Source organism: Peromyscus maniculatus, chromosome 4 (assembly GCF_049852395.1).
Source record: "Peromyscus maniculatus bairdii isolate BWxNUB_F1_BW_parent chromosome 4, HU_Pman_BW_mat_3.1, whole genome shotgun sequence".
Classification (NCBI taxonomy): Eukaryota; Metazoa; Chordata; class Mammalia; order Rodentia; family Cricetidae; genus Peromyscus; species Peromyscus maniculatus.
In genome coordinates this window covers 142,444,478-142,458,478 of record NC_134855.1, presented here as the reverse complement: position 1 = coordinate 142,458,478, position 14,001 = coordinate 142,444,478, and the positions used below count along the sequence as shown (strand labels likewise).

At 54.6% G+C, this 14,001-nt stretch overlaps 1 protein-coding gene across 4 annotated transcripts in view; it reads left to right on the top strand.

Annotated features, from left to right (window-relative positions):
- The first annotated feature begins 3,113 nt into the window (after positions 1 to 3,113).
- The window catches only part of Slc12a5 (solute carrier family 12 member 5), a 39,224-nt gene continuing 28,336 nt past the window's right edge, over positions 3,114 to 14,001 (top strand). The window contains exon 1 of one of the 4 annotated variants that reach the window (XM_042276792.2): positions 3,114 to 3,269. In XM_042276792.2, the coding sequence (XP_042132726.1) occupies positions 3,149 to 3,269 (121 nt within the window). In that variant the 5' untranslated portion in view covers positions 3,114 to 3,148. Of the gene's footprint in view, positions 3,270 to 7,376; positions 7,472 to 10,438; positions 10,904 to 14,001 lie in introns of those variants that run through there. The other 3 variants (XM_006970969.4, XM_042276793.2, XM_006970970.4) reach the window with 3 other exon arrangements.

Genomic DNA, 14,001 nt, shown 5'->3' with positions numbered 1-14,001 from the left:
CGTCTCCACCTCCTTCTTCCCTTGCCCTCAACAGCTATTCACCACAGGCTCCTCCCTCACAGTGCCACTGAGTCACCTGTGACCTCCCACATCAGCACAGGGCGCACTGCCTATCCTCCATCCACACATGTGATGTGACAGTCCGTCTCGCTCTCTCTCCAGAAGCGTTTTTCTCACGTTTAGTGTTAGGAACACGTCCCCTCCCGGCTCTTCTCTTCCCTCCCTGTAACCTCTCATGGTAGCCTGCTCCAAGGCTCAGTTCTCAGCTTCTCCACTGTGGACACTTACTCCCTCTGATCTCACCAGTGTCCAACTTTGAACAGCACATCTGTCCAAACCGACATCCCCAACTGAACCTCTCCCCTGAGCCCTAGACTCAGGCTCGACTGCCCGCTCTTCGTGACCTAACAGGCTTTCCACCTCAACAGACCCAACTTTTCCTCCTCCAGGTGCCTCCACCTTTGTGTGACTGTGGACGGACACATTCACACACAGAGAACAACGTTCATTCCACTGTGGCTCTGCAGCCAGCACTTCCACCACTAAGCCCTCCCTTTGCCCCCCCAACTATTTAGACAGTTCTGTAAGGTGTGTCGTGTCGTACCCTTTGAGTCTCTCGAATCCTTTTGGTCAATGTCTGCGAGATTTGTGCATTTTTTGTAAATAGTAGATGGTCTAACTTTAGCACTATGTCCAATTCCATTGTGTAAAAGCCTGACAGTGATCTATTTTGCTATTGGTAGACATTTGGGTAGATTCAGGTCTGGGATCATTGTGAATAATACTGCTATGACCATTTTTGGAAGAATCTTGGTGGGAGAGTGGTTGGAAAGACAGCTCAGAGGTCAAAGTAGTCGGTTGTCTTGCAGAGGACCCAAGTTCAATTCCCAATACCAATATCTGGTGCCTTACAACTGCCTGTGACTCCAGTTCCAGGGAATCCAACATCCTCTTCTGGCCTCCATGTGCACTGTACACACATGCATGCGCATACTCACACACACACACACACACACACACACACACACACACACACACACCACATACACACATACCACATACACACACACTCATAAATAAAAAATAAAAGGAACACAAAAGTCTTTGGGAGCACATGGGTAGCCATTTTTTTCTTCCCACAAAGTGGAGTAAAACTTCTGGGCCAAAGGGCATGTCTATGCCCAGCCTTAAGAGATGTGAGCAAACAGCGCTCCAGAGGGGTTTTGACTGTTTCTACTCTACACTACAGTGTGGTTACTATCCGATTCCATTGTCATATCCCATGCCATGTTCCGCTGACTACACTTCCACAGTGTGTCTGATGTCTGTGCCTTCTCTAGACTGCCCACCACCAGCTCTTCAGGAGGCTCCTGGTATCCACTCCTGACTTCTGCCCGAGTGTGTGTGTGTGTGTGTGTGTGTGTGTGTGTGTGTGTGTGTGTGTGTAGACAGGCACATACACGTGTGTGGGTACAGGCAGAGGCCAGAGGTCAACTCTGGGTGTCAATTCAGGCACTTTTCATCTTGATTAAAAACATTACATTTATTTACTTTGTGTCATGTGTGTCTAACAGCACTTGTGTGGAGGTCAGATGAGCACGTACAGGAGTGGGTTCTTTCCCTACTCTACATGGATCGGGACCAAACTCATGTAGTTCGACTTGCCGGCAAGCGCCTTTACCTGACGAGCTGTCTTGCTACCCTTAGCCCCATCTTGTGTTTTGAGACAGGGTCTCCCTCTTTCTCTCTGAGGCCTGGCTGGGCTGGCTGCCACTGAGTCCCAGAGACCCTCATGTTTCTGCCTCGTCAGCCAGGTGATTACAGGCACTGAACCCCCGATGCACACCTAACTGACTGAGTCATCTTCCCATGCCTTTAGTGCGGCTGTCAGAGCCATTGATCTTGTTTAAATATACATTAGATCACTGTCCTGCTGCACCAAACTTCCAGCGGCTTCCCTTTCAGATTAGAAAAGAATTCAAAAATTTTGTCTTCGGTTTCTATTGCTGTGATAGAGAACACTCTGACCAAAGCAAAGTAGGTTTTCGTTTTTTAAATTTCAGCCTACATGTCCATTACAATCCATCACCGCGGAAAGTCAGGGCAGGAACCCGGAGGCAGGAGCTGAAGCAGAAGCCATGAGGAACACTGCTTACTGGCTCGCTCCTTGTGACTTGCTCAGCCTGCTTTCTTACAGCACCCAGGACCACCGGCCCAGGGTGGCACTGTTCACAGCAATCATTAACCAAGGGAATGAGCCACGGGCTTGTCTACAGACCAGTCTGGTGGAGACATTTTCTCTGTCGAGGTCCCTCTTCTAAGATGACTAGCTTGTGCCAAATTGATATAAAACTAGCCCCACAGACTTGCTGCTTGCTCTCCTCCTCACCTGTCAGTCATTCACTTTGATGCAGACACAGTGTCCATCTTGCTCTTTCTTGAACAGTCCAGGCCCCTTCTTGCCCCAGGGCCTTTTCACTTGCTACTCAAGAATGCCTAGTATTAAACCCAGGGCCCTGTGCATGCTAGGCAGCATCCGCCCACCGAGTCACATCTCTAGACCTATGACTTGCTGCTGCTTCTTTCTGCCTGAGAATTCTTCCCCGAGATCTCTGCATTGCTGGTTCTCCTTATCAGTGAGGTCTCACTCGGGTCTGATGCTTTCTGGGAGTCCTTCTCAGATCACCCCGTTAGTTCTCCCCAACAATGGCCCTAATTTTCCTTCCTAAGGTATGGCACAGTCTCAGGTGATGATATCTCCCTATTTGCTCACACACTTTCTCTGATGCCCTCCTTAGAACGCAAGCCTCAGGAAGTCAAGTAGACAGTTGATGCTCACTGCTCTATGGGCAGAGGTCCCATCGCCTAAAACAGGATCAACTTGTGCTGAGTGAACGAACCCCAGGTGTTCAGGAGACCCCAGCAGAGGTGGAGAAACCCTCCGTGAGAAGTGACTCACATCTGGGTGGGCTCCTCAGGTGCCTTTGGTGAAACTGACAGCCCAGGGTCTTAAGGAGAAGTGGCCAGACTGGGGAGGCTGGGCGCAGCGGGCACTAGGACCCGGCGCGGCGCGCGGCGGGCGGGGAAGCTCTTGGCGCTTCAGCAGCCCGGCTGCGGCCACTTGTGCGATCCCGTCGCCCCGCGCGCCATGAGCCGCAGGTTCACGGTCACCTCGCTGCCCCCCGCGGCGCCAGCTGTCGCCGCCGACCCTGAGTCTCGCCGGCATTCGGTCGCCGACCCCCGCCGGCTCCCAAGGGAAGACGTCAAAGGTAGAGGCCGCAGGGGGGCGGGGCTGCCGGGGGGCGGGGCGAGAGGGCGGGGCCACTGCAGGACGGGGCGGGGCCTGGGCTGGGCGAGGGGTGCTGCAGGGAGCGGGGAGGAGCGCGGACCAAGGATTTGGGGCGCCCCAGCGGGAAAGGCGAGGGGGCGGGGCCGGACCCTGGGGGGCGGGGCCACAGGGGAGCAAGTTGGGCCAGGAAGAGAGCTGGGGGTAGGGGGCGAGAGAAAAAGGGGAGACCTGGAGGCGGAGGGGTTGGGTCTGGGTCTGAATGGGAGTAGGCCCGAGCACTGAGGAGGTGGGGGACACTGAGAGGAGGGAGTAGGAGGGAGAGAGAGCGGGGACCATGAGGTTGGGGGGCGGTCCAGAGCTGCGGGGAAGCGGGCCTATGTCGATTTGGGGGGCCAGCCAGAAAGGGTTTGGCCCGGAGGATGAGAGTGGGGCCAGGTTGGGTGGGTGGGGTCGCTGAGGCAAGAGCCACGTCAGCGGGTCCTTGATGCTCAGTGATTCTCCAGTCTTCTGCCTCTTTGTAGCGTCGGGAACGCCTGGGTATCCCCTAAAGGAGACGGCAGACAGGGAAGTTTGAATCCTGGACAGCTAGGTCCAGGAAGGACGCCAAAGGACCCAGTCTCAATGCTCCGGGACTCAGCTCTGTCTGAGGGAGAGCTCCTGCAGGGTTTGGAGGAGCTAGCTCAGCCGGAGTTGGGGGGCCCAGTGCAGTGTGGTCTTGTAAGGGAAGTCACGCGCAGCTACAGTGGAGAGGGCGGAAGGATGCCTCTGGCCTTCCGAAACGAAGTGACATCCTGGTTGCAGACAGAATCTCCTCTGCAAGGGATGCTTGCATGGTTCTCCCCCTCCCTAACGCTGCGCCCCTCGTGTTTGGACGGAGAGGGGCGAATGGGCTTGGAGTGGCCCCGGGGCCGAGTGGAGAGAGCCTTCCCTGGACGCTAGGGGTCGCTCGTGAGCCGCGGGTGAGCTGGCCTTGCCTGGAGCTAACACAAGCATGGTTCTTAGGGGGATCTTTCAGGAGGCTCCTCAAGGTATGGACAACTCCAGTCTGGACTCCCGCAGGTTCCATTCAGGTGACCAGCCGCCTCGTGGATGTGGACACTCGGGTTTCTTCTCACTCTCCCTCTTGGCTGTAACTCCTCTTGTTTCTCATTTAAAAAATGGCGTATCAAGCCTCTCAGAACCAACAAACCCAGCCGCGCTGAGTCTCGTCACCCTTTTCTCTTCTCTCATTAAATCCAATTGTTCCAGTTGGCCACTGACCCCCAAAACTGATCCTGAATCCTGTACATCTCTCCTCTGCCTGTCACCCTCCCTCTGATTCAAGACTGCAACCTCGCTCACATAGCCAGGACCACATCCTCCTCTCTGGTCTCCCCACCGCCAGCCCAGTCTAACCATCCCACACCTGAGATGCCCACCACTGTAGGATAAAGGCCAAACCCTTTCATCTGTCAGCCCCCTTCTTTCCTCATTTGCACCTCATTTGCATCTGGTTATGCGTCTTCCTTTCACTCCCCCCCCCCCCACGAGCTAGGAAAACTCCCACTCTTTGGGTAAGCTTTAGCTCACTTCACCTCTTCTGAAATCCTTTTCACTTTCCCTTGCTCCCAGGAAGAAAGACGTCGTCACTCCTCTTCAGCCTGCCCACTGGAGCCCATTCCCAGTGGATGCCGGTTGAAGCGTCAAAGACAGAGATCATGTCTCTTTATCTTTGTGTTCTGAGTTCTAGACCCAGAGCCTGGCAGTGAGTGATCGGTGCTCATCAGATGAGGGCGTGTGGCCCCAGTCTCCTTCTTTTCCTCCCTCTTTTCTCCTGTTCTTCAGACCTTGGCCTGGGAATAAGATGTCGGGGACTCGTGTCCCAAGGTGATTGCTCAGTCTTTCCACTCACTCTCCCTAACACCGGCACCATTGAAGTAAAGCGTAGACTCAGAATTTGACTGTCCAACTGTCCGTGGTAAATGAATGTGAGTATGGACTGTTGTGTGCTTGTGGTTGAGGCTGTGTGTGCACCCATGACCTGTCAAGTACTCAGTGAGTTAGTGCTTATGCGTGTCTCTGCACTGCCAGTGCGTGTGATGGACGTGCTGGTGTATATATTTCTGTTTTTGTCTTGATTCCCCTTTGTCATGATTTGGGTGACTCTTTACCTCTCAAGCCCTCAGATGACCTCCAGTACCTCCTCCTTGAAGGTCACCAAGCAGGGAATTAGAGGGGTGCTCCCGGGGGAACGTAACATCTGGTGTCTTTCCCACAGCTGCTCTCGTGTCAGTCTGCAGACAAGAGTCGGTCAGTGAGCCGCTCAGAGATGCTCTCCCCACCTCTCGTTCCCAGGCCCGAAGGGAGGGTGACGGCATGTGTAAGGTGGGAGAGGCTGTGGGGAGACTTTGACAAGCCACATATGTGTGGGCATCGTGCTTTACTGTGGCCCAGGCTATAGGGTTTGCCCCTTGGTGGGTTGCCTGCTCTGTGATCTACGGGGATGAAAAGGAAGCGAAACTGAGCCTGGAATGTACCATTAACCCTGGACTGCAGCACACATGCCTTGGTTGCCCCTTTTGGTCCAGAGGAAGGAAGGTTGATGCTGTCTCCCTGGATAGAAGTAGACACATCCTTAAATCTCTGAGCCGAGGCCACATACTTTCACCCACATCCCATGCCTCAGCTTTTCAGGGGGAGGCTGGACAGTGGGAAGGTGCCCTGGGGTTGGCCAGGCTCACAGAAATTGAGGCTTGCCTTCATGAAGGGATAATAAGATAACTTTTGCTAGGGGATGAAGCAAGACCATAAGATAGGCTAAACAGTCTCTGGCCCAAACTCGTATCACCTTGAACACACTGCTTTCCTTCCCTAGGCCTCAGTTTACCGATCTGTAGTATAAAGTAGGAAGGGTCCTTCCTGCCATAAAAAAAACTGAAGATGAGTTTGTGGCAATAATCTCACCTGTAATTCCAGGAGGCTGAGGCAGTCTAGTCTGGACCATGAAGAAAGATCCTTCTTCCAAAACAGACTCAGATCTCATGTTTCAGTCTCTCTCTCTGTAAATTGAGAAGAATGATGCTGGTGTGTGTGTGTGTGTGTGTGTGTGTGTGTGTGTGTGTGTGTGTGTATGGTGTATTTGTATGTATGTGTGTGTATGGTGTATGTGTGTGTATGGTGTATGTGTGTGTATGGTGTATGTGTGTATGGTGTGTGTGTATGTGTGTGTGTGTGTATGGTGTATGTATGTGTGTGTGCATGTGTGTATGTGTGTGTATGTGTGTGTATGTGTATGTATGTATGTGTATGTGTGTATGTGTGTGTGTCCATGTGTGCATGAGCTGTCCATTGGTTTCTCCACCTTCAATCAAGACTCAGAACCTTACTGCCCACCTCAGCCCAAGGTGAGCCCTAGGAATCTCCATGACAACAAACTGGTTATGAACAGGGCTGCAGTTGCCATGGTGACAGCCCTCTCTCTCTCTCTCTCTCTCTCTCTCTCTCTCTCTCTCTCTCTCTCTCTCTCTCTCCTCTCCCTCCCTCCCCCTCCTTCCCTCTCCCTTTCTCATCCCCCTCTCTCCCCTCCCCTCTTCTCAATGAACCAGAGCTATCTACAGGCCCCAGCTTTCCCGGCGGGGTGAGGCTAGGGCTGAGTTACATGAGAAGAGGTCCAGATTGGGAAATAGGGAAGACAGGCTGAGTCTGCAGGGGAATAGGGGGCTGTTGGGGTGCTGTTGCCTTGGTGACGGGGCTGCAGCCTGTTAATTAAGCCCCCGGTTGCCATGGAGACAGTGGTGGTTGACGTGCTCTGCGGAGAGCCCTATTTGTGTGGGGCGTGCTATGCCCTGGACTCATCAACTCAAAGCTAGGATTGGGGTCTGGAGGGCAGGGCATGCAGGTGGCAGGAGGGGGGAGGAGAGGCATCGGGGTCTTAGCTCCATGGCAGGAGGTGGGTAGGTCATGGGGGTGATACTGTGGTAATCAGGATGGGTAGGGGCTGAGCCAAATGGGGGAAATACTGTGGGAAAAAAAGGTACAGTTGGGTCTTCCAGCTTCCACTGGACAGCCCCTATCCTGGCTTAGTGGAGAAGGCCTACCTAGAGTTTGAGATGCTGGATTCTAGTCTCCACTTGTAAATTCAGCCCACGAGGAAAATGCCTCCCATTCCATTTCCATTTCTAGACTCCAATTTCATCATAAGTGGTAAGTGGAAAAATAATTTATAAAGTCCTTTCTTGCACCTCAGTCCTCACGTGGTGGGAGGCAGCTTCACTGAGCTTCTCTGAGAAACACAAGGTGGGGGGTATGAATTTTAGAGACTCTGAGTTCAGAAATAGGACCCTGCTCGCTGTCTCTTCAGCAGCTCTGATGGGGGCTTTCCTCTACGGTCTCATCTTCCCAGGGTTCTGGTCCTCTGCATGGGGAGGGTATATTGAGTGGGCACTCTGGTTTCTGGGCTTCAGAGCTGAAGGCCACCTTTTATTGGCCAAGGCAAGGCTGGCCATGTAGGAGGTTCTTGCAGAGAGTTTTCTGAAAGCCTCACCAGGAAGTTGAGGAAGAGGGCCCAGCGTTCTGGATTGGGTATCAGTTGAAGGGCTTGGGTTCTCCCTTTGGGACTCCACCCTTGCTCGGTCTGGACTCCCCAGGAAGGATGTTTTTTCCCCTCCCTCACTTTGCAGTGCCTTGTCTGGTTTGACGCTCATATGTAAACTAGGCTAGCCTCAAACTTGTCATGAGAACCCTGTCTCTGTCTCCTGATTGGGGTGTACCACTACAACCAGCCAGGTAACTTCCTCCCACCCCAAAATACTTTGTGGTGTTGGGGACTGAACTCAGGGCCTTATGCATGCTAGGCAAGTTCTCTCGAGCAGAGCAATATCCCAAGGCCTCCTCAGGAAGAGCTCCATGGCCTTAATCTAAGACCCACAGAAGACAGGGAGGAATCACTTTTTCACTACGTGGATGCAGATGCTGAAGTCCAGGAATAATTATCCTATTCTGCAGCAGAGGATAGGACAGAATCAGTATTTCCCACACCCCAGGTGGCTCTCCAGGTTAGCTCTAGTGAAGATTGAGAATGGGGCAGCCAGAAAGGACAGCCACTCTGGCATTCACCTGCTTTCTGTGGTGATCTACATGTTCCTATAGACAGGTTACTCCCTGGATGATCAGAGATGCAATAGCACTAGGCCATGGGTGAAGAAATGTGCCCCTAGGGGGACATCCCAGACTGGAGATCACTGGAAAACACCTCTGACAAACACACTTCATGTTTTACTCTTTTATACACCTCTACAGAGTAATATAATATAGACTGTAGTGTGCTGGTGTATGTGTGCGTGTGTACGTGTACGTGTGTGTGTGTGTGTGTGTGTGTGTGTGTACCAAATACTCACACCTTCTTAAAAATATTATATTGTTATTGTATATGTGTGCAAAATGTGTGGGCAGAGAGCAACTTGCAAGAATCAGTTCTCTACTTCAACCATTTGGGTTCCAAGCATTGAACTTGGGTTGTCAGACTTGGTTTTAAGTACCCTTTATCACTGAGCTATCACACCAACTCCCAAATGCTCACAATTTGTCTGAATAGTTAACTCTCCACCCTAACGTATTATCTGAATGTCTGCAAAACCAAGCTGTGGAAGCACCTTATTGGCGAGTCCCTCAGAAACATCTCTGAGTCCACTGTGGAAGATTCCACGGTTGACCTAGACTGAAACCATTGACAAATTCCACAGAGCCAGCAAGGCAGTCGGCTCTATCCAAGGTCCTGAAAACGCCTGCGTTGTAAGGTAGCTGCAGATACTGGAGACGTCCTGCTTCAGCCAAGAGGCCGCTCTAGCCCTGCATCTTGAAACCTGGGCATAAAAGGAGGGAACTCATCCCAGACTCAACCCCTGTTAATTTTTCTTTTCTTTATTTCTTTTTTTTTTTTTGATCAGAGAATCGGAGACAGCTGAGCAGTGTAGATATGATTGCATTCTTGTCTCTTTCATTGGAGGCAAGATCAATTTGAAAAGAGGTTCTATTGAAGAGTTGTAGTTTACTAAGTTGTAGTAAATGGAAATGGGTTCTAGACTGAATTCTGCCATTCACTGGCTTTGTGTTCATGGGCAGTCATTTTCTGTCTTGGGTGCTTAGTTTTTTCATCTATGAAATGAAAACTGTGCATTAGATAAGACCAAAAGTTCTTCTGCCCTGGGATTTTGAGGACTCGAGTCAGGAACCAGGGTGACTGTGAAGCTATTTACTTTACATTGATAGTTTTAGACCTCCCAGGTTCAAAGGGTCCAAACCTCAGATGTTGCTTTCTGCAGTGTCTCCATGATTGGCTCAAGCCTGGACTCTAGGGTTGCTGAGGGTCCCAGGGTGATCAAGCTTCTGGGGGCAGGGCTGGAGGGGAGGAGGAGAACAGGAGAGCATGTCAGATCTGGAAAGCCTCAGAAAGCAATCCTGGATTAGGGGATTAGACACTCCCGCCCCAGGAGAAAATCTGGTCCCCAACCGGCAGGCGGCCTCATTCTCCCCTTCCCCCACCCCATTCCTGGCCAGCCCGGGGCCAGCATACCCTCCCTAGAGGCTGCACCATCTCGGGTGGAAAGGTGGTGTTCCGGACCTCACTGCTTCCTGCTCTTCATTGCATTTCATCTATAGGTCATTCCACGTCAGAAAGCCCCTGTCTGTGGTGTGAACTCCAGGGACTTGTCTTGGGGTAGGATGCTGAGACTCCAACCAGCCTGAGCACCACGAGAGAGTTCTCTACAACTCCTCTAGTGGCAGCCACTGGTTTAAAAACAGGATGGGCCAGACAGACCCATTGACCTGAGGCCCCTCGGGGCAGCATAGTGCCTAACTGACAGGGGCCTAGGCTCCATCTTCCTTCAGCTCCAACCTCTAGGACAGAGATCTGGAAACGGGTCTGGTTTTCCTTCCAGGTCTTGCATCACCAGTTTTGTAGACAGGTTCCCTGGGGCCCTTATATTTCACAGCGCCCGCCCCTGCCGCCTCAGTTCCCCACATCTTCCCTCCTGGGGTCACCTCGGACCCCCAGTCAGGCAGTCGCTGCGGGGCCGCCTCCCCGCGGCCGCGACCTAGTTCCCTGCCGTTATTTTTAGGGCGCGGGATGGCACCTGCCCACGTGCCGGGCCCCGCCTGCGCCGGAGAGTGGGGGGGGGGTTGCTTCTGCTCTAGGAAGCTAGGGACGCGTCCCCCGCAGCACCCCCTCCATCCTACCCGTGCAAGCCCCCAGTTTTCCTGCGAGGGGGCCATTGGAGCTCTCTGTCCTCCCCTCATCCCCTCTCCTCCCTCCCTCCGACTCCCCCCCCAAAAAACCCGCCAGTGGCTCACGCCTCCTGCATACGGGATGAGGTGAGCAGCGCCGCTGCTGAGAGGGGGCGCGCGCGGGTGTGAGCGTGTGTCCGTGTGCGAGTGTGTGTGCGCCGGGCGGGCGGGCACTGCAGCTTCTTCCTCCGTGGAGCGGAGAGCGAGCGAGAGAGCTCGAGCAAGCGATCGGCAAAGGCGGGCAGAGGGGCGCGGGTGAAGCGGCGCAGCCATCCCGGGGCCGGCGCCGCGCAGCCACCATGCTCAACAACCTGACGGACTGCGAGGACGGCGATGGGGGAGCCAACCCGGGTAAGCAGTGGTCCGGGGGCGGCGGGGGAGGGGGCGGCGAGGAGGAGGGCAGCTTCGGGGTGAGAGGCGGAGCGGGGGCCGCCTCCTATAGAGAAGAGCCAGGGACTGACCCAGGCTGCGGATGCGGGAGGCCGCGGGGAGGCTTGCTCCATTGGAATGCGCTAGGCGCTGTCCGAGGTTCTGGAATGCGCCGCGCTCCGAGGCAGATTGGGGACCCCGGGTTGGGATGATCCGCGGCCTGGGGCCAGACTTGGATTAGTTAAACATGAGAGACGCTGGAAGGGGATGGAATAGCTGGAACAGGGCTGACGTGCCGTTCGACGGGCAGGAGGGAGGCTCCTTTCCCCGAGAGGGGACCCGGGCGTCCTGGCGCAGAGCAGGGACCAGTGGCTTCTGGGGGCGCAGTCTGCTGCAGTCCCTCGCTCTGAGCTTCCAGCTGGAAGGTGGGGGGAGTGATGGCTCTGGTGTTTGGAGGCATATGATAGCTTCCGTCTGGGCAGCGGTGACCCCTTAAGGGGTACTTGGTGCAACCAGGACCCCCTCCCCCAAGGATCCATGAAGTCCTTATCTCAACCTGAAGCTGCCTCCTCTGTGGATTTTCAGGTCTACTTTGCTGAATTCCCTCTCCCTCTCAGTTCTCAATGGGTTCCTATTCAGGACAGGAAGCAAGATCCCGTCTTCACCCTTTTCCCCTTCTCTTGGTACCCTGGGGCAGCAGTATGTTTTTTAGGGCGGGGCGGGGGGAAGTCTTTATAGTTAGCTCTCTTAGCTATCCTTGTGAGGCCTCAGAAACGGGGTCCCGGTGGCTGTATCCCCAGCGCCGTGGCGACACTGCGGACTCGCTGCGGTGGGTGCAGAGACTTGTCAGGAGCCGAGGGGCTCTGGAGCAAATCCTTGTGCTGTTCCGGTTCTCCGTCATCCTTCACTGCCGTTTTTTCTGCTCCGAGGTCTCGAGGCCAGCCACCCCCTCGGGCTCCCAGGCCCCTCGCCGCCCCCAAGCGGTCTCAGCCATCCATCACTGCTGTCAGCCGCCCCCAGCCCCCACCCTTTAGTGGCGCTGCGTCCCCTGCGCACTAGCGCATCTCCAGTGCCTGCTGTCTGCACTCAGAGCTCTCAAACGCTCCTCCAGGCATTGCTTGACCCTCTGGGCTGCGAATCCCACAGACCTCCCCAGGAGAGGGCCCAAGGCCCCAAGAGCTGAAAGCATGATCTCGCAGACACTAGCAGGTTTGATTCCGAGGTCCTTGATTTTGGATCACAGTCAGGGCCAAGTGGAGGCGTGGGAAGGCTGGGGGCATCAGCATCCCTGGTCCTTTGTCCGAGACACCCCCTTCCCCTTCCCCCATGAGGCTGAGTCCTATACAGGGGACAGAACTACTGCTGGCCAGCTCATTCATCTCTCCAGTGACCCCGAGGTCACCTCATCAGGCACTGCTTCCTTGGCTGCAGGGGGAGGGGGTTGTAAAAGTCTAGTCTGCCGCAGCTCTAGGCATCTTGAAGCAGTGCTCCGGGAGCCAAGGAAAGGGATGTTACTTCCTCCCAGGATCCTCCTTAGATGCCTCCACTATGAGACATCCCTGCTCCCAGAATGGGTTCTGTAGATTCCTCATCACCTGCTTCTTCCACCGACCTTCACTGGACCTCTGTGTTTCTTTGGGGTCGCCAAAGGCCTAGTAAAGAGGCATATGTGTGCTGGAAGCAGAATTTTAACTAATAGTTCTTTCCAGTTCTCAGGACTCCCTGTTAATAGCAGGCCCATCTGGAGACTTTCTTTCTATATATAGAGTCCAGCACTTGGAATTAAGAGTGGCCAGAACCTGGGTCAAGCAGTCTGCATCCCAGAAGGGGAAGGTCTCCCCTGGACTCTTGGTGAAGGTGGTAGGAGGCACTAAAGACTTCCTGGGTTTGAGCAAAGAAGGACCAAAAGCCCCTGACTCTTGAGTATAGATTCCTGGAACTAGATGGAAGGATCTGGGTGTGTTGACCTCAGGGAGAGTATGAGGACTCCTCTGGGCCAAAGAAGATCCCAAGGATATTGTCCCTGGCATCCAGATCTCCTTTCCCTTTGGGGTCTGACGCCCCCTTTCCTTCCCCAAGCTGCCCTGGGGATTCCCTCCAGGTCCAGCCTCTGGCCCCGGGGGAGGCTCCTTTGCCTGCGCCTGTTTCCTCCGGGCGAGATCTGGCCTCCGCAGCTTAATTGAAAGCCGATTCAGGCTGAGAGCTCCCAGGGGGCGGGGACGGGGGGCGGGGGCGGGGGCGGGGAGGGCTCAGCCTGGGTCTGGCCTGCCTCTTGCGCGCCTCTAGGCGCTCCCCCATCACCTAAACTCCTGGCTCTAGGGAATCAGGACGAGTTTCCCCTCTGCTGGCTTGCTCCTTTGAGAATACAGACGCTCACTCCCCATCCCCCTTAACTAGTGAGCCCAGCGTTCCAGGCAGGGGACAAAATCAGCCCTTGGCTGATGAGGCCGGGAGCCTGGCGTCTGGCCCAGGCAGCGGATGGAAAGGCGGGACCCAGGACGAGCCGACCAAGCTGCCCCCTCCCCTGTGCTCCTTTCCTGGCCGGGATCCGGCCTGTAGTCTGTAGTCTGGCTCTGCGCTGTGCGCGGCGTTACATAAGCGGGTGCGGGCGCGTGGCCGGCTCCGCGCGCTGTGCTGTAGGTCCGCGCTGTCGCCATGGAGACCAGTGCCCGGCCTCCTAGTTCCGGGGTCTCTGGCCAGGATGTACCCCTTCCAGCTGGTTAAGCGCCACTCACTGGGGCAAAGAAGGAAGGCTTGAGAGGGGGTGCGAAAGACAGGGGAGGGGCTCCTCTGATGGTGCGGTTCGGGACATAAAAGAGGGTGCTTCTAAGAAAAAAACCCAGCTGTACAGACTGAGAAGCCCTTAAATCTTTCAGCTAAGGGAAGGACGTGGGATAAAGAGCCCAGGCTGAATGGGTACCAGGTGTGCTAAGAACGGTAGTTGCAATAGTAGCAGTAGGTACGCTTGTGTGGCCACCATGGTGTGTGGTATTTCACTTGACCTCCTAGCCATCCTGTGAGTTAGGCCAAGTTAGTATCCCTTTGCAACGGGAGAGTGACTTGCCCAGGCTGGAGACAGA